This window comes from Bombus impatiens, unplaced genomic scaffold, assembly GCF_000188095.3.
Source record: "Bombus impatiens unplaced genomic scaffold, BIMP_2.2 scf_1060, whole genome shotgun sequence".
In the NCBI taxonomy this organism is placed as follows: Eukaryota; Metazoa; Arthropoda; class Insecta; order Hymenoptera; family Apidae; genus Bombus; species Bombus impatiens.
In genome coordinates this window covers 321,979-340,811 of record NT_177479.1, presented here as the reverse complement: position 1 = coordinate 340,811, position 18,833 = coordinate 321,979, and the positions used below count along the sequence as shown (strand labels likewise).

Here is an 18,833-nt window from a genome sequence, read left to right as displayed (position 1 = left end):
GCTATAATTGTAGTACTTCATGGAATTATTCCGGGGGCAAATCACGTTGTGATTGTTTCGCGAGATCTATTCTTCGTTGTCCATTTCGTCCGTTGATCGATTCGATGTTGATCGTGTATTTTATATTATTCGCGGTAAAAAGATTTCCAAGTTTCGAACGATAGGGAAAGAGAGAGAGAGAGAGAGAGAGAGAGAGAGAGAGAGAGAGAGAGAGAGAGAGAGAGAGAGAGAGAGAGAGAGAGAGAGAGAGAGAGAGAGAGAGAGAGAGAGAGAGAGAGAGAGAGAGAGAGAGAGAGAGAGAGAGAGAGAGAGAGAGAGAGAGAGAGAGAGAGAGAGAGAGAGAGAGAGAGAGAGAGAGAGAGAGAGAGAGAGAGAGAGAGAGAGAGAGAGAGAGAGAGAGAGAGAGAGAGAGAGAGAGAGAGAGAGAGAGAGAGAGAGAGAGAGAGAGAGAGAGAGAGAGAGAGAGAGAGAGAGAGAGAGAGAGAGAGAGAGAGAGAGAGAGAGAGAGAGAGAGAGAGAGAGAGAGAGAGAGAGAGAGAGAGAGAGAGAGAGAGAGAGAGAGAGAGAGAGAGAGAGAGAGAGAGAGAGAGAGAGAGAGAGAGAGAGAGAGAGAGAGAGAGTGAGTGAGAGTGAGAGAGGGGAGGAAATCGCGCGCGATAAAATAGCGCGTGAATCGAGCCGACACGAGCGTGTAAGCGTTACGTGGAGGGTCGTATGTGATGTGATTTCTTTTATATCATAACGAATGATGAACACTAAGAAATGTTATAGTTTCATATAAGTGATATGTTATTTGTCATTTATTTTATCCCTTAATAAATGATGTTATATAAAAAAAAAAAGATATACCATCGATCTTAACTTTGTACCTTTTCTTAGCTTCCTTTAATCCTGCTGTAATTTTTTAAATTATTTGTTAAGAGATAACTCTTTGTTACTTGTGTTGGTTGATAAGTTTCATTCTCGTCTCCATTTCATTTTATACCAAATCTATTTCATCTTCTACGTTTTATATCTCGCATCTTATATGATATATCACGTATCCCACAACTAACTCTTCACTCTCTACACTTAAACCTCAAATGTTGCATATCAGAACCCACACATAACACGTTACACCTGCTCACACACGCATACAATTCTACTTCCTATATTCGACATATAATACTCTCTACCCCACGTTCGTTAACTGAAGACCATCTCACAGTTTCCATACCACATTTCACTTCATATATAGGGTGGTTGGTAACTGGTGGTACAAGCGGAAAGGGGGTGATTCTACGCGAAAAAAGAAGTCGAAAGTATAGAATAAAAATTTTTCGTTCGAGGCTTTGTTTTCGAGAAAATCGACTTTGAATTTTCGCTCGGTACGCGCGCGGTACGTTATAACGGATCTCACTGTAGATCGTTGTCTCGATGGAAAAATTGAAAAAAGAAATTGAAAAAAAAATATTTTATTCTATATTTTCGACTTCTTTTTTTCTTTCCGCTTGTACCACCAGTTACCAACCACCCTGTATATTATCCTATATTCCATAGCAAGTAGTGCCAATCCATATCTTTTATTTTGTGGGCCCTATTTTCCATATTTCACATCACCATTCTATATCTCGTATTAAGCATTCCATTTCTCGTGTTCTACATATTACATACAATATTTTATACAGGGAATATCTTTTGTCCTTACTCTCGCAGCACACGTATATTCATCCTGCATCTAACTTTTTATATTCCCTGTCTCCTCTCTTATATCTCATACCCGGTATATCGTATCCATAGCCCATATCTTCCAGCCTAATTTCTACAGCGCATACATACCATCATACCACATCTCATATTTCCTATTTACATATTTTTCATCTTCTGGCACATTTTTTACATGTCCTTTCCCACATGCCAGGTCCAATATTTTGGTTCAACCATATGTCACACTCTCTGTATACGCCTCTATATGCCACATCCTACGCTCTATTTTCTCTTTCCTATATCAACCATCAAATTACCAATTTTTCCAAAACCATGTCCAATGTTCGATATTCTAAGACACCTAAGATTTAAACGCACTGAAAAGTACAGTCCACGAAAGTAAATAAACAAATATATTTTCCAACAAACGAAAACGAGTTTCATTTTGTAGGATAAGAAGTTTCGTTTGTGGGAGGAAGTGAGGATTTGCAGTACCGAACCGACATGTCCGAATGTCGGGACTGACATGACTGGGGAAAACAAATTTAATTTTATGGGACAGCGAGCTTCGTTTGTGAGCAATTCGTGAGCTGTATTTTACATCTTATTGGCATTTTCTGTGTCGTCCTAATTTCAAAGGACCGAATTGTTCAATTAGGATGTGGAGAGCGGGCTGTGAGATTCAGCATAGAGAATGCTGAATATAAGAAGATGGTAATGGGTAGGGAATATTGGATACATTGGTTAACATTGGTTTGTCTATATTAGATATAGAGTAATAATTGAGAAATAAAATAAGGGATATGAAATGCGATATATGAAGGAAATACTTACTTTTATCACCTTTTACCTCAAATGGAAAATTGTCTGCTTTCCGGTTCTACCAAGATTTCAGGAATACCCTGTACAGTTCTGTACAACGTGGTGTTTACGTAGATGTAATATATCAGCGTTAACCGTACTAACCGTACAACTTCAATATTACATTTTATTACTTTTATTGATTTCAAAACGAAATCAACAACTGTTCAACTCCACATATTAAAAAGAAGAAAGAAGCGAGGACGTTACAAACACCGTTCTCGAAATTTGTTTTCGAAATTGTCGTTATTTTCCTATGATAAATGAACCTGCAGAAATGAGTCCTTTACTTACTGAGAATTGAATATTATTTCCAAAATTGTAACATTCAAAATTATCTGCTTATATAATGAAATTAAGAAGTTAATAGAAAGTGGAGTTGGACTAGGATCGTCAATATCAAAACGAATCTGAGGAAAATCAGGGGAAGGTAAACGAGAAAACGATCCATCCTGTCCATCATCATGTCTTACGTTTATTCGCCTTCTGCATATACACACGTGAAATGACATCAAACGTCTACTTGGTTGTACTCGTTTTTTTTTTTTTTTCTTTAACTCTAGACAGTTAGTCGCTTGCCTTCTGTGTTTTACTTTAAAATACTTGCAAATTGTATCGTCTACATTCGCGCGTGCCGCCGCGGTAGTTACACGAATCTGTATCTGCGTGAGTGTGTTATGTGAGTTAATGTGCCTCCGGTGGTCGTTTACGTATGCAAGAATCGTTTACGGTGCAGTTCGTTTACGTGGACGCAAAAGGGTAAAAAAGGAACGGCCTGATCGACAGATAGTTTCACCGCCTTACTTGGCCGTTCCGATTTCTACGATCGATCGCGTGTTGTATTACAGGAAGAGCCGAATCGAGCCTGGCGTCAGTCGCAACGACATCTCGTCTTGCCGAAAACGGAAGAAAAATCGCGTGATAATTGTCGTTCCTGTTTAATCTCGGGCTCGATCGTTCTTCGAACACGAATGTTCTCCTGACGCGACGTGCAATGTACAGGAAATGTTCCGAGACTGAAATCGGTTGTTCGATCCTTTTCGTTAGCGCAGAGTAAAAAGAAAATTCGACATTCTTCTTTGTACTTCGGCTCGACGATTCCTCCAAATGGATCAAAATCTAGTCGTGCTAAATAATACTCGAGGATCGTATTTCGAGATACACAGCACTTGTCAATGTATCTTGTGATTAATTTTAATAATATCAACTAATTTTTCGATTTATTAGATTGCCACGATCTCTTTTCGTCGAGAGAAATCGCTACGAGCTTTGAAATATCCTTCTCCGTTCGATTAATCGAGGGAAATGTTGCGTGTGGGTCATCGAAACGCAAATTCCTCGAGTTTTTGGTTGATCGCATGACAAATACCATGATATTTCTACGCGATGCAAGTGAGAAACAGTGAGAGGATGAAATAGTGGCGGGACGAGAATTGAGAAATGGCAGGTCTTGTTGGATTTTCGCCACGGATCGTGCGAGTCCTCCACGATCGATCCCTGCGCTCCGCGTTAGCCAACGTACGCGAACAATCGTCTCTTGGTGCAGACTCTACGGTAGAAAGTGAAACGAGACCGTGTTCTTGGTGAAAATAGGAAAGGGAGATTCGCGGGAACACAAGAGCCTTTTTTTTTCTCCTCTCTCGTTCGTGTTCGACGACGAACACACGCTCTTCATAGAAATTGTGCAACGTTGGTTTTCGGTGATTCTCGACGTATGTGATACTCGCGGCGGTATTCTACTTCGTTCTCTAGGAAAAAAGGAAAGGAACGAACTGGTCGATCTGTTCGTTCGGTGCTACTTGATGCGTTTTTGTACTTTCTTCTCGGTCTTCTCGATCTTGTCCCCTCTCTTTTCTTTTCGAAGCTTTTTCGTCCGTAGTCGTACCACTTCTTCTCCCCGTTAGTACGTTCTTCTCGTTCGTTAGGCCCCAAGAAGTGACCGCAAAAGGTGTAAAAAGATTCGTGAGTTTAAGTTCCGTCATAGTCGTGTGGCGGTGGTGCGTGATGATGCAGGTGAACATGTGGCGGCAGTTCCACTGTGGGAACACCCAGGCTGCTTCTCTGTAACAGCAAAAATTGTGTTCGATATAGTATCGTGTCTTTTGCGCTTTATCTCTTTATCTAATTAGAAGAGATCGTGATGCGGATTTAAGATCGAGACTGTACGAGATCGTTCGAAGAATAATTAGCGTATCGATCGGCGTTAAACCTTCGCGGAGTATTTTCATATATGACTTGTCGTCTTTGTGAAAGCAACGAACCTGCGATCTCATCCCATTCAAGGGGGTGGCAGTGGGGTTGTCCGGTGTATAGCCGAGCACGTGCGTTGAGCATTTCTCGCAGGCGCGACGCCGCCGCGAGGACGCGTGGCAGCGCAACGCGCGACACAGTTCCCGCGCCATTTCCGAGCACAGGGATTCCTGATGCTGATTCGATTGTTGTTGCGGCTGCTGTTGTTGCTGCTGTTGCGTCTGCTGTTGTTGCTGTTGCTGCACGGATTGCGAGATCCCTTGCAAAGAATCCGTGCAGATCGGCGTCGATACCGGAGCTCTCTGCGTTTCGAATTTAGCAAATCAGAGAAGAAAACGATAAAGTCAAAGTGATTTTGAGGGAACACCTCGTGAAATCGATCGACGATCGATTCAGATAGTTCTGCTCGTTGATACGCGACACGGGTAACAGAAGCGGAAACGAAAAAACACGACGAACGTACGTAATCAAAGCGAATCGGTAATTTAAGCGAACGAGCAGGTTCGTTCCTCGATACTGCGCTGGCTATCGAACGGAAGGCGAGCAAAAAATGTTGCCAACAGCGCGCGCAATTACGAGCAGACGTTGAAAAAGAGAACGGTCAAAAGGAGAATCGAATTAAGCGGAGATAACGAAGTTTTCAACTGGAAAAAATGCAAAAATAACGGACCTTGTTCGTGGACTGAGCTTCGTGCGTTTGCAGTCGGCCGGCATGCTTCAATGAAGGATGAGTTCATGCTGCTTCGCGGAAAAATCCACGGTGGGCCACACAAAATGGAAAACAAAAGTGACAGAAAATTTCATGCAATCCTAAAGTTCATGCATCGCGCGTGTTCATCGCCTGGAAAAGAGTCTCTGTTTTCTCGTCATCTGTCCACGAATTGTCTTTTTATTGATACAATCCGTGACAGAGCGGAGAAAATTGATCTAATTTGTGATCGTAGAACGATATCCCGTGGAATATCAATGTCCACGATATCCTTATGCATTTCCTCTTGTTTCTGATATTCGTTGTAGAAGAGAGTTACTCACCCGTTCCGCCGGCATGTTTCTCCTGGTACTATAGCAGAACTCGAAAATCGCGATCAACACGGCGAACGCCAGGCCGCACAGCAGTACAACGAATACTCCACCTATAAGACAGCACAAGAAGTTCAACTTCCAGCAAATGTAAAAATTCATCGGTCCTGGTCGCCTACAGGACGCTGTTTCCTCGAATTGTTCGCTAACCCAAGAGGTGCGACGCGATTCGACTGAAGGTGGCGGCAATAGCAAGTCGAAACAGAGGAACAACGAGTTAGGAACATTGATATTCGGTGTTATCGAATATTAATGTTCAAATGCTACCAAAATATATAGAGTGTCTCGGAAGGAAACTGAATAAGTTTACAGATCTGTTTGACAGATTATTGCGAAACAAAGCTCATAATGCACATATCGTACATGATATTTTTGAAAACGTATGAATCAAAGCCAAAAATATCATGCGTTGCTAGATGCTATAATAATGCCGCGTCGATACTTTTTACAACTATTGTAAATGAAATTCTTTCAAAAATTACCTATATTATCCACTCCCAAGGAATTCGCCTTGCTCTCCTTGCCCTTCTCAGTCCTCATACAAGTATCACCGGGACTCTTCCACCATTTGTCGTACAGCATTTGGATTTCTCCCTTTTCCTGAAGCTCGAGAATTGCCAGAGATATCTTATCTCGCCATGGTGAGCCTACAAACAATACGAACCGTTACGATCATAGACAATCTATTCTATAAACATGGAAGAAGATAAAATTCACCCATTGGCGTAGCGATGCCGTATCCTTTGCTATCCAGAAGTCCGCCAATTTGGGTGAGATTGCAGTCCCTTTGCACGATGTAATCCAACATGGTCGACTCCATTAAGAAAGCGTAATCGCCTTGAAGAACCCTCTGGATCCCTTCTTCGTAAGTGGGCACGAACACGGATGGTTTCTTGTTCTCCATGAACCGCCACATCTTCTTGTACGTCTCGATCATCGAATCCTTTAGATCGTTCGCATTACTATCGCTTCGTACTATCGCAGATAATTATGGGAAATAACTGGAGAGATTGCCGCGATAAGGAGGCGCTCCACTTTCAAGTAATTTGAATAAAGTAACAAAATGTAACTAAAAATTAATCGAAATTGAATTATCTCTTTCATACGTACTATAAGTTCATAGTCTACTAATACTCGTAGCAATCAATTTTCGTACATTTGCACATGGAACCTGTATCTTTCTCTCTTTTCCGATAAATACAGTTGAAATACTGGAGCTGTCCTCTTATCGCTGCAAAGTATTCAATTAACCCGAACGAGACTGATCTCTAACTAAAAGATTATTTCTAGCAATTGTCATCTTCGTGGGCGCATCTCCTTTTTATCTCGAAACCAATAACATTTTTTAATCTCAATTCTCCTTGGAATATTTCTTTTTATGTAATCTCATCTCCTTGACTGCTATTCCAATATTGGCTGACAGCAATATTAAATTGCCAATATCGACTGTTCCGCTGCTTCTAATTAAGGACGAACGATAAAGATGATTACCCTGAAGAAAGTCATGGTACTTCCGCTATCCAAGGTACCATAAGCGATGTCCGTCTGACCAGCGAGATCCTCCGCATTTTCAATGGGAGTGATCATCCTCTCGACCGTAAGGAACGCCGCCAGGTTGGCAGTATACGACGATATGATGATCAGCGTGAAGAACCACCATATGCCACCCACGATCCGCGTGCTCGTTGCCTGATCAAATTTATCAACTGCAATATCTTCAAGAAGCTATCAGCCGGCTTTTACACCGGTTTAGTTAAGTTTATACCGTTTCGCGTTGAAAGTAGTAAAAACACAGAATATCGCCAAGTATTCCAGGGCTTTAAGTTTTATGAAAAGGCAAAGTAAAGTCGTGCATAGTGGCGTGATAAAAATTTTACGCCACCGCGCCGCGTGGATATTCGAGCAAAGCAACCTTCATCGATAAACTAGAGTCATCGTGGTTCCACCGCTGAGATTCTATTATCTCTGTGGCGCAATTTCGCTTCTCTAAGTCTCTAAGCGAAGGCTCGAAGCCCGGTTAATTCACTCCGCTTAATGAAACGGGTCGATCGCCATCGTTCCACGTCACGGCTAACCGAACAACGCAATGAGACTCCTTCGAGCTTCCTCTCCGGCGGACAGCTCGAAGATCGTTCTGGAATTCCAGGTTTTAGATGTATTTTCCCTTTTTGGTCAGCATCGTAGAAGGAAAAGGAAATTTCTGTAGAATATTTGCTCGCGATATAAAGTTGACAAAGCGCGATAAGAGGTTTGAGTATTTCCTCTTACGTGAGTCTGCCGCGTTAATCTTTATTTGAAATAAAGTTGTGTCATTTCAGCGTAATCTTAATCACTCGCAGTACGAACGTCCATGTGAATCTAGGTTTTTAGGATAGTTATAAAAGAAACGCGTTAATTCGTGTAAAAATGTTGCTTTATCGCCTTAAGGTTTAACAAGAACTTTGTAAAACGAAACGTATTGTAATGAAAAGTTTGTAATATCGTTTAAAATTCCGTTTTAAACGTTACGACGAAATTATTGAAAATGATACATTTTCTTGTCTATTCTTCACTATTCGATATCCACCAGATTAAGAATAGAAAAATTATTGTCAACGCTGTTGTTACAGGATGATAATATTACAACAAAATTCGTATGTTAACAGCGTCATTTTTGAAATGGTAATTACGGAGCCTTGGACAAAGTTTTATTTCGCCCGACCATCACGGCCCATCGATTGGAATAGCGCGACAAAGACAACGGAACGCATCAGATATGTCGCATATTATGTTTTCTGGCCATCGACTCGATATTTGCGAGTGGTTTTTTTCGTACGAACAGGTTTTCGCAAAATAACATAAAACAGATCGTCGATTCGATGATATTCTCGTCGATCGATCCGTCCGGTTTCCCCTTGCGGCTATTCGTCAATGTTTTTCCACTCTATTAATATGCATGGGCATTTGAAAGAGCTGGCGCAAATATATAGCCAGAGAAGAGCTTAATAATCTGTTTAATTTAAATTGAGTTATTTGCACTGTAAATTTGGTAATTACGGTTGTCAATACCTTTGAAATAAAATTGTTGAAACTGTTCACGGTAGAATCTCACCCTCCATATGCGTGTCTACGTATGTAGGTATATTTGCGTGTTGTTTTTAAGGAAAGAACATATCGTATTACGTTTATCGAAATAAATAAATGCATCGTAATGTATTTTTCAAAAAGTTCTGTTGCATCAATCAAATGAATATTATTCGTATGACTCGTACGATTGCATCGTGTGCAACATTACGTTTAATCGATTAATCAAACGACGAATGTATTTATTAGGTCATCCCAAAAGTCTCTTTCATCTTATAAGGAAATATTAGATGCACAACATTTTTTGTTTTATATTTGTTCTATTACTACTTTTGTTCTGTTACTACAAATTGAGTCATACATAATTCAATAAAACATAAAAAATGTTATACATCTATTACTTTTTTTATAAAACTAAAGAAGCTTTTAGGACAACCTAATATTTCCGGTAAAATTGGCCTCAAATAGCCCATTGTGCCTTCTTGACGAAACTTGAAAGAATTGAAAAATTATCATTAAACGAAGAAACATACAGACGCGAGACGTAGATATAAAAATGAAAATAAGCCGAAGAACGATCTTCTAAAATCGTATCGAACAGTGTGTTAATTTTGCACGAAAATTACAGTGACATACCTTAGGGTTCAGATCGCTACCCTGCTGCATCAGAGTGCCAATGGTGAACCAAAAACTATTGGCCAGCGAGAATTGGTTCTCGACAAGTTCCGACTCTGTATGACAGGGATGAGGGTTGTTCCACTCGTACGGGCTGATCCTAGCAACCACGAACATCATCACCGAGACAAGGACGTACGCAGCCAGCACATACAGCCAGATTTGAATAGCCAGCGGGTTCATAAAGGAGAATAGTCGAGCTGGATGACTGGTCGGTACCTGTAAACGAACTTCATCTATCGTTTCGAATCGGATTATCAATCGAATCGAATCAAAAATCTACTGTACCCTCGAGCACGAATATTTTACAGAACTAGAATTATCTTTGGATATATTCCTATTTTTTTTTATTTATTACAAAATCTTGCAACTTCTGAAAAATTTTGAAAGCTCTGTGCATGCATCTTGACGCGCTACGTATTTTTATATTTCTGCTCGTCTTTATATATTTTCATTTGTTTCATACTTATCATAAATGTATAAACATCCGCAATTTAGTCATAATATGCTCAGCAGTAACTTATCTTCCAGATTCAAAGTCCATTACATTGTATCATAATTTTCAGTTGATAGTATCTCTTCGAGATCTTCGCTACATGATAACGAAGATATTATCGATTAACCGTACAGATTACCAAGGAACTATATCACATTGTTATTAAACGTGAAAGTGCATGCATATCGATTTTCATTTCAATTGCTAGCCGGCAGGCCTAGCTCATAACGTCGCTGTAAATTCTGCCTAACTGGCGAGTTCATTATCGACCGAATGTGTAAACGTGTACCGTTTGCCAGGTCGAAATTGAAGAGCGCGGTATGTTTGTCGCTTCGCGTTTAATCTCGAGCAGTTTACCAGCTACTATTCTACAAAGAGCGATGAAAAAGTACGGCCGAATGTCACGAAACAGGGTTTTAGCATTCTAGAATTTTATTATGGTTCTTTGAATGTCGAAGTTCAGTGTAAATTTAACAGAAACGATTTTTAATTAAAACCACGTAAAAGTAAGGAAGATTTCAGTTTGATCGAAGTTTCGAATTTAAATTTGCATCAGGAACAATTTTATAATCATAGTTTAAGCATCGAAATCGCAATTTCTATCCGCTTCGAGTCTTTCCATCTCGTATCTTGCACGTTCCACCGGTTCTTCTTTCGATTTTCTACGAACTATTGAAGGAGACACTTTGTTCGATCCTTCGACAACTGTTCGATTTTAAATCGGTTAATTCCGCTTACGAAACTGTAAGAGCTGTAACGAGCGTTCCACAGACTGGCTTGTATTCTTTCTTCGATCCAGTAGAATGGCAAAGCAGGGAAGATCGTCGTCTCGGAGAATAATCTACTCTCCTTAGTCTTCGTTCATCTCGTTTGCTTTATGTTTGGTGCTTTCTTTTCATTGATGAATTGTTTCAGTTAACTCGAGTTTCTATTGCTTTCCACATGAACTCTTTCCTTTCCATTCACTTTTTACACTTCCATTCCTTTTCTTTGACAAGCGATACAAAAAATTGTGTCTTGTTTTACCTAAGGCTTGAACGTTCAAAGTACAGAGGGAAGTTTCGACTTGGACGAAATGCTTAGACGACAATTAACTGAATTCGTATTTTCCACGTTTTTCTAGTACAATGGTACAGTATCGGTCTGTTTAATTCGCGAGGCTGTAACGCATGGTGAAATTTTACTATTACGCGATTTTTTCCGCGTACCGAGTAGGATTTACGAGGTCTCGTACATTTATGCTCGCAACTGTGTTTGTCGGACTCGTTATGTTTGGCAGAAATTCAGAAAAAGGACATAGTTTTGGAAATAGATCGTAGATGACTGATCGGATTATCGTGATTTCTAGACACGCGGCATTATCTGTTCGATTTATGACTTTTAAACGTAGCCAAATGTAGTCATCGTAGAAATATATCGTAGAAAATACTAAATATAGTTATAAAGAATTTATCCGAGGATTAAGAAGAAGGTGTAGGAAGATTGGCATTAAAGTTTCAACGAAAGTTAAAAAACTCTTGCATCGTCACGTAGCAATAAAATATTATTAAGTTAATGGCGCGAACGTCGAATCGATAAAGGTTCCGCTGGACCACGATGTCCTACCTTCTTTTCTTCGTTAAACGGTTTGGGAATAGACCGCAAGGAATTGTGTAACGCGCGTCTGCGGCAACAACAGATTGCAGTATCGTGGTAAGCGCTTTGACGCCGGAATCGCGGACCGTAGACGATCAATTACGATATCGAATAATTAAAGGACACCTCGACTGGGCACGCCGGCGACGCTGATTGCAATTAAGCGGTCGCATTACACTAATTAGAGAAGCTTCCTTCGTTCTACGCTGATTACATCCCGATATTGCGAAGATTCCCAAACCCCTTCTTCTCTTTGTCTCTCAATTGAAAAGAAACGAATGGATCGACGTTTAAAAGTTTTAAACGAGACCCGTGGATCGTTCCGTTGTTTCCTTCCGTTCAATGAGAAAATTCTCGATAGAGTCGTTTTCAGTGATTGCGCGATAAAAATGTGCACGATCGAAGAAATATTTCGAGTCAGTCGGTCGTATGCATAATAATAAGCAAATGGCTGTAAGTATTAAGCGCAAGTAATATTAAAAACAAATACTAGATTTCTTGTGCATGATCTTTCGCTGCTACTAGTTAGTAAATAGTGTTAAATCTTAAGTATTAGGTTGTCCGAAAAGTTTCTTTCGTTCCATAAGGTGATAATAGGTGAACAACAATTTCTCTTTTATATTATTGTAGTATCGTGGACGAAAAACCCAAGAGATATCGGGCGAACCATGAACAATGTCGCGAGAGCCGAGGCGCCAAGCCTAAGAGATATCGGGCGAACCATGAACAATGTCGCGAGAGCCGAGGCGCCGTCGGGCCCATCAATGTGTCATCCGTCTTTTCAAGTGCATAGTTTCGTAGAAAAGACCTACGTGACCCTGGCCACGAGCGTCTGCAGAACACGTGTGCGGTGGGCCTAGGAGAAGACAAGAGGATGCTGCAAGGGCCGAGTCGAGAAGCAGCGGGCGAGTCGAGAAGCAGCGTGCGAGCGGAGAGGCAGAGCTTGCGAGTGGCGTTGCTGAGAGAGTGTGGATTGCGTTTTGTGAAAGTCGAGTCGTATTCTAATCATTTAGTTGTGCTGCTTTCTGTACGTTTGGTGTGAATAGTTCAGGTTGGCCAACAATCGTCTTTTCTGTCCAATTAACATCTGTATCATCCATTCCTTTGTAAACATATTATACCACGAAGGGCCGTTTTCCATGTTCGTCGTAGCGATAGGTCCAGATTGTACAGTCTTAGATTCGCGATGATCGAAGTCTCGGTAGCGCTCTCACGGTCACACAACACCTTTTTCGCTGCAGATCACGTCGAGGTCACACCAATTTGAGGTGCGATAGTAGTCGGTAATAGAGCTGATGATGCTGGGTGTAGATATCTCTGAGGGGTTAACTGCTGCTTTTTCTTCTCATTTAGATGTCGTGGAAGAAAAATCGGACTACGGGCGCCGGGATTTGAACCCGGGTCCTGAACGTTCGTAACCTAAGACGCTAACCACTGCGCTGCCGTCGTCCGGTCGTATTTGCTGTTGAGTACCGCCACAAATTAGGTATGATCCATTTCGTTCTATTTCTATTATTATGTTCGCGCGTAATTCAATAAACTAATATAAAACAGAAAACATTGTGCGTGTATTATATACTTATAAAACGAAAGAAACTTTTTGGACAACCTAATATTTAAATACTATTTCTAGTAAATACTTCGTCTTTTACGCATACAGGTTCGGGTATTTAGTTGAAAAGTCACCAACGAAAGCTTCCATTTGCCTTTGCGCATTTCCAATGCCATCCTTGCAAGTTAAGGATTTAATAAGGAGTCAACTTGGAAATTCTTTGCTTTAGAATAATTTAGGATATTTATTTTATTATTTTAGAATATTTAGAATACCCTTTACCGTGTAATCCGCTAATTGTTGTAGAATTATAAAGAAAATGAAAAGGTTGATGAAAATATCTGAACATTACCTTAGGCGACATGACCACACACAATGGGCTATCTTGATTGTTATATGAAATAAGAAATTTTGTACAAATGAGAACCGCTATTCCAGAACAGCTTATTTTCCACAATACGCGATAAAAGAATAACCTTCGTTCTCGGCGTATTTGCTCGCTGGGGAAAGTAACTCGAAGGAAGAAAATTTGCTGGCAATTAACGTGGTCGCGCTATGAATTAGCAAGAACAACGGCAACAATAAAAACCGTGCGAATAACGATTTCATTCGTAATTCGAATACTACCAGTGGCGTATACCGTGTTATTTACGAGCGACGAGTTTGTACCAAGCCAAAAGGAGGGGAAAAAAAAGAAGGGTATCTTCACTTTGCTTTGAAACAAGCAAACACGGCGGTGAAATTGAAACAAGCTGCAGCAAAATATTAATTTCCATGGCGAATGTGAAACGAAATTAATTAAATTTCCTATCGTTTAAAAAGCTAGCAAAGTTAAGCGATTAAGCATGCTGTTTATAGCGAGTTATAGCGTCCGAGAATTGGAAATAAATGCTTTCTTTTATTTCCTCGTTTCTTGTTATCTGATAACGTCTCTTAATATGAAACTTCTATGAACATGAAATAAAATGTTAACAAAGACAAGTTCATTTTTGGTAGGTTTAGTTTTTGCAAATGTACGTGTGGCATAATTCATTTTTAAAAGAGACTAAACAACGTGTAAAAAATAAGAATTTGTAGCGGCACTCGACAGTAAACTTTCCAACGGTTTCTGGCTCGTGGCTCGCTACACAAAGACCTTATTCTTCGGATAAGATGATTGCCAGATGTCGATACATTTTCACTGTATATTTTCAGCTAGCCTAAGGACCCGCTATAAATCTTAGGATTTATTTAGCTAACGAACAAATAGTCTTTGTCTTAACAGTCCCTAAATCTATCACCTACTACGGGAATATACGGGAAATCTGCTTTTCTTACGTACGATGCTTCTCGCTAGTGAACTCGGGCTTCTCTCGAGGGCGGTTAGCATTCTTCTTCAACCACCAACATAGAAATTAACCAATTAACAGCAACGTCCATTTCCCTCACTTTCCGAACGAAGTCTTTTCTCGATGAATCCGATGATCTCGTATCCTTAGACACACCCTATCATAGTTTTCCCCACCCCATGCAGCATCATCGTGACGGAAAGTCAGTCGTTAGACGTCAGTCAGAGTCGATAGTTGGTAGTCGGCAGTAATAGTTGACCCGAGTTCCTCGGCATCGTAAGCAATCATCATCCGAACTTGTATCGTGCATCGTAACGCATCGCCCAAAAGTCGAACTTTTAATCGCGTATCGCGAACCGCTAATAGTAATCGCGAGTTCTATGCCAAGTAGAACATATAAGTACATATAGCGTATCTATTAATAAATATATCTTGTTAACTATACCCGAGTGTTTTTTCCGCACCTGTCACGACCTATCCACCTCAGGTTTATAAATAAAGTAAAAAATATTTACGCTCAACATAAATTTTGGTATATTATACAAAAGAGTCATAATTACATAAGAGTAAAAAAATCACATTATACGAAATGTTGTTGTAAAATTAGTGCGTTGTATGCGAAGATGAATAAGAATTATTTTTATTATTGCTCTACACGTTAAGAAATCGTTATTTAACCAAAAATGATTTATATATCTTATCTAAACAAAATTTGGAAGCTGTATAAAGATTTTTTCTATGTAACTGTAAATGTCAAAAAGATTCTCAATTCGAGCAACGAATTAACTTGTCTTCTAAAGTGAACACGATAACAAACTTCTTCATTTTAAGTTTAAATCAATTATGGAATAATTCTAATAAATCTAATGAATCATAAATATAAATCAAATATTATGGATAATTGTATGTTACTTGATTTTGGCGACGAAATAAAGAAGTATGGAAAAATACGATAAAAAAGAGAAAGAGGTGAAAGATCGAGAAGCGAGAAGTGGAACTGACACGGTCGTTCTATAAATTTGGCCCAATTGAGAAACGGCCGATTGGGTTTTCCATCGTTAGCCGGCAAATAAAAGACAAAACGTGGAACGAGGCTGAAACTGAACGAAGCACGATCGTCTAGAAAATTTTATATAGGAGTCGCGACGCTCGTTTGTCTTTCTTGCTGTCGTTACTGTCGTTGTTGTTCTTCCATGGTACGCACACTAAAAAGCTGGCTTTACATTAGTTCAGTCGCTGAGCCAAGCGATTACATTCCAGTTGTTTGACTGGAAATCGATCAATGTTATGGTCTGTGTTATTCCAAATTTTTTTTTATCGTTTAAAGTGGTAGATTGTAATAGATACACCGTACTACGTGTCAATTAGTATCGAATATCGAGACGTTTAGATGATTCCAGTAATGCTGAAGTGTTGTGCTCTCGATGCTGGGAGTAAACATCGGATAGTAGAATAGACTTCCGAATCATCGAGTCGTTGGGCTGGTTTGCTTATTGGAATGACGTCCCTGTAATGGCACGAGAACATTGTTTTCATCATTCCAACAACGACCCTGTGCTGGATTGGATCACCGGACTGGAATGCCACTAGACCAATGTAAACCCAGCATTGTTCGCTGAGTCAATGTTGTGAATTTCTAACATCGTTTCTGCGAGAATTTTCGGTTTATCGAAGTGTCTGATTTATTTCCTGATTTATTATGAGGTAAATAATGGTTTCTTCGTTAAGAATGCATTGGAAGTGGAATTTTTTTTATGAAGAATCAGCAATAAAATACGAGGAGTAGAAATCTAATAATAATTCTTACAAACATCTATTCATTCAGCTCACAAATAACGTTGTTTTCGTTGGCAGATGCATTAGGTGAAGATAATCAACTATCTGTCAGTAATTAATCAGTGATGAATTTCTTCACACAAATAGAATTTTTTATCATTTTTCCATCACGTACACTTTCGCACTATTACTATTTCACCACTCAACCGTAATTCAAAAGTACATTCGACACATTTTGTTAGCAAACTGGATCACCCGTTATTCGCAAAAAACCAACTCAACAAAAGAAATATCGTTCCAAGCGATCGACTTAACAGAAAAGGTCATGGAATCGGCTGGTCAAACGGAAATCGAATTTCTCGCTCGACCGGATCTCCGGCTAATCGAATGTTTCGAGTGCCATCATCCGCGGGTCTAATTAGCACGTGGCATCACGTGGTGTGACCTGTCACGCCAATTTCTCACGCGTCGCGAAATAATAATCGTCGCTTGAACACGCACCACGCGAATATTTATTCATTTGGGACGTGTTCACGAGGAGTTCAATTCGATCGCGCCGATTTGATCAGCGATTCTTTCCAGCTATATGAATCATATCTACGTATGTGCATTGTACATGTATGAGCGTAGATCGATTCGAAATGCGGCTCGAGCCGGACGACACATCACCGGAAACGATACACGTTACGTTTTGGTCGATTGACGCGGCCTCTGTTCCGTGTCGCGAGTAAAATTGAAAAGCGTGTTAAGGCTGCTCCGTAGTCTCACTGAAATCGATCGATCGTTCAAGGTCGTTTTTTCCAACAATGCTACAGTTTAATTTTAAGAGTATTTTAAGGATATGATCTGGTTTTAGCGGTGATTTATACTACAAATTTCTGAAATTCATAAAACAAACGAAAGAAGATAAGGTGGAAGACCAGTTGAAAATTAACATATGGTTTGGTCAGTTAATTGTAGATAAACAACGTTGAAATTGGAGAATAACGTCGTTTAAAAAAATGCTATTTATAATTTTCCATGAAAACACAAGTATTTTAATACGCCCGCAGTGACGAAAGGAGAACCGAAAAAGTAAAAAAAAAAGAGAGGGTGAATTACAAGGTATTTTAATGTACAGATATAACTTTCAGGTTGTCGTACTGCAACTGGGAGGGCAATAAAAGGTTCACGCGAGTTTACTTTTGTCGTTCGTTCTCGTTTCCAAGTTATGGCTGTTTCTGCGTTTTAGTAGCCTTTCCGTGACGATGTCGCCTCTTAGCGGCTATTCGTTCTTTAATCGAGAGAACAAACTAATACGGATGTTACAAATTTCCAACTTTATATGATGAAAAGGTAAAAAAAAAAAAAAAAATCACAAATACAGAAATTAATACGTATTTAATTAAATGGTCAGAGCAAGGTAAATGTTATAGTCGAGAAATGTGCTAGTCGCGAGATCAATTTAAACAGCCAGAGATACAAAGGCATGGAGAAAAAAGTCAGATTAACCAGCGAATGGTAGTATAAGTGGCAGAATCGGAAATATGAATTTCCGGATGAGAATGAACGCGGTATCGAATCGAGCCGGATTAAACGAGTGTTTTATTTGGACCAGCGATTCTTTTAAGCGCGTTCGATCGCTCGTTTCCTCCAAAAAGGTAGATGGTATCCACAGATTAGGTAAATTGCAGATATTTACACATTTAAATAGATTTTTATATTTTCTTCTCTTTCTTTACTTTTACATAAAGTAGAACAAAATTCTTAAAAGATCTTACCTTGAAGAGAATCGAAATTCCAAGGTTCATGAACGGTTTCGTAAAGTCGATCACGCTTTCGCGGGCGTAATTGATGGTCATCGAGCCGACTGCCAAGTCTGCTTTCTGCGAATAGAGACGAATACGTTCGATTAGTCGACGGAAACGAAGGAAACGACGTTGCTTCGGCAAAACTGAGGATATAATGTTTCGTAAATGCAATGCGGTTAGATACATGGATCTATACATTCTTTAAAAGAAAAATAAGTATGAAAGATGCTATATAACATGTAGAAACATAGATCAAAGTATCTAACCGTATTTCACGAAAATGTGATAGAATATATGGATTCATTTGCTGGCGGTTGTATCTGGTGGTTGTGTATCTCCTACCTTTCTCCATGTTCTTTCACGTTTCTGCATGTATCTGTATCTCCTAAATCTAATTTCCTATGTCTAATCGAAAGCAGTGAGAGTGGCGGTGTTCTTGTGAAATGACGTGCAGTTGGTGCAGGATTTAAGACTTGCTACGGAAGCAAGGGTAAAACGCTAGGAAATCTACTCGCTTTTTAAATGTACATCATTTCAAATTCTACGTCTACGTTAAAATCACCTCGTATGGACATTACCTAGGTACAGTGAAATTTCTACAGGGATCGTTATTTTTTACTTCCTATCTTTAGAACGGTATC

The 18,833-nt window shown here is 39.7% G+C and overlaps 1 protein-coding gene across 8 annotated transcripts in view; it reads right to left on the bottom strand.

Moving 5' to 3' along the window:
* Positions 1–2,997: 2,997 nt before the first annotated feature.
* The window catches only part of LOC100748231 (glutamate receptor ionotropic, kainate 2), a 113,943-nt gene continuing 98,107 nt past the window's right edge, over positions 2,998–18,833 (bottom strand). For 6 of the 8 annotated variants that reach the window (XM_033323521.1, XM_033323522.1, XM_003493219.4 and 3 more), the window contains 8 exons: positions 18,163–18,267; positions 9,577–9,834; positions 7,369–7,566; positions 6,595–6,820; positions 6,360–6,524; positions 5,830–5,930; positions 4,809–5,099; positions 2,998–4,608 (listed from right to left, as the gene is read on the bottom strand). In XM_033323521.1, the coding sequence (XP_033179412.1) occupies positions 4,516–4,608; positions 4,809–5,099; positions 5,830–5,930; positions 6,360–6,524; positions 6,595–6,820; positions 7,369–7,566; positions 9,577–9,834; positions 18,163–18,267 (1,437 nt within the window). In that variant the 3' untranslated portion in view covers positions 2,998–4,515. Of the gene's footprint in view, positions 4,609–4,808; positions 5,100–5,467; positions 5,536–5,599; positions 5,639–5,829; positions 5,931–6,359; positions 6,525–6,594; positions 6,821–7,368; positions 7,567–9,576; positions 9,835–18,162; positions 18,268–18,833 lie in introns of those variants that run through there. The other 2 variants (XM_033323524.1, XM_033323523.1) reach the window with 2 other exon arrangements.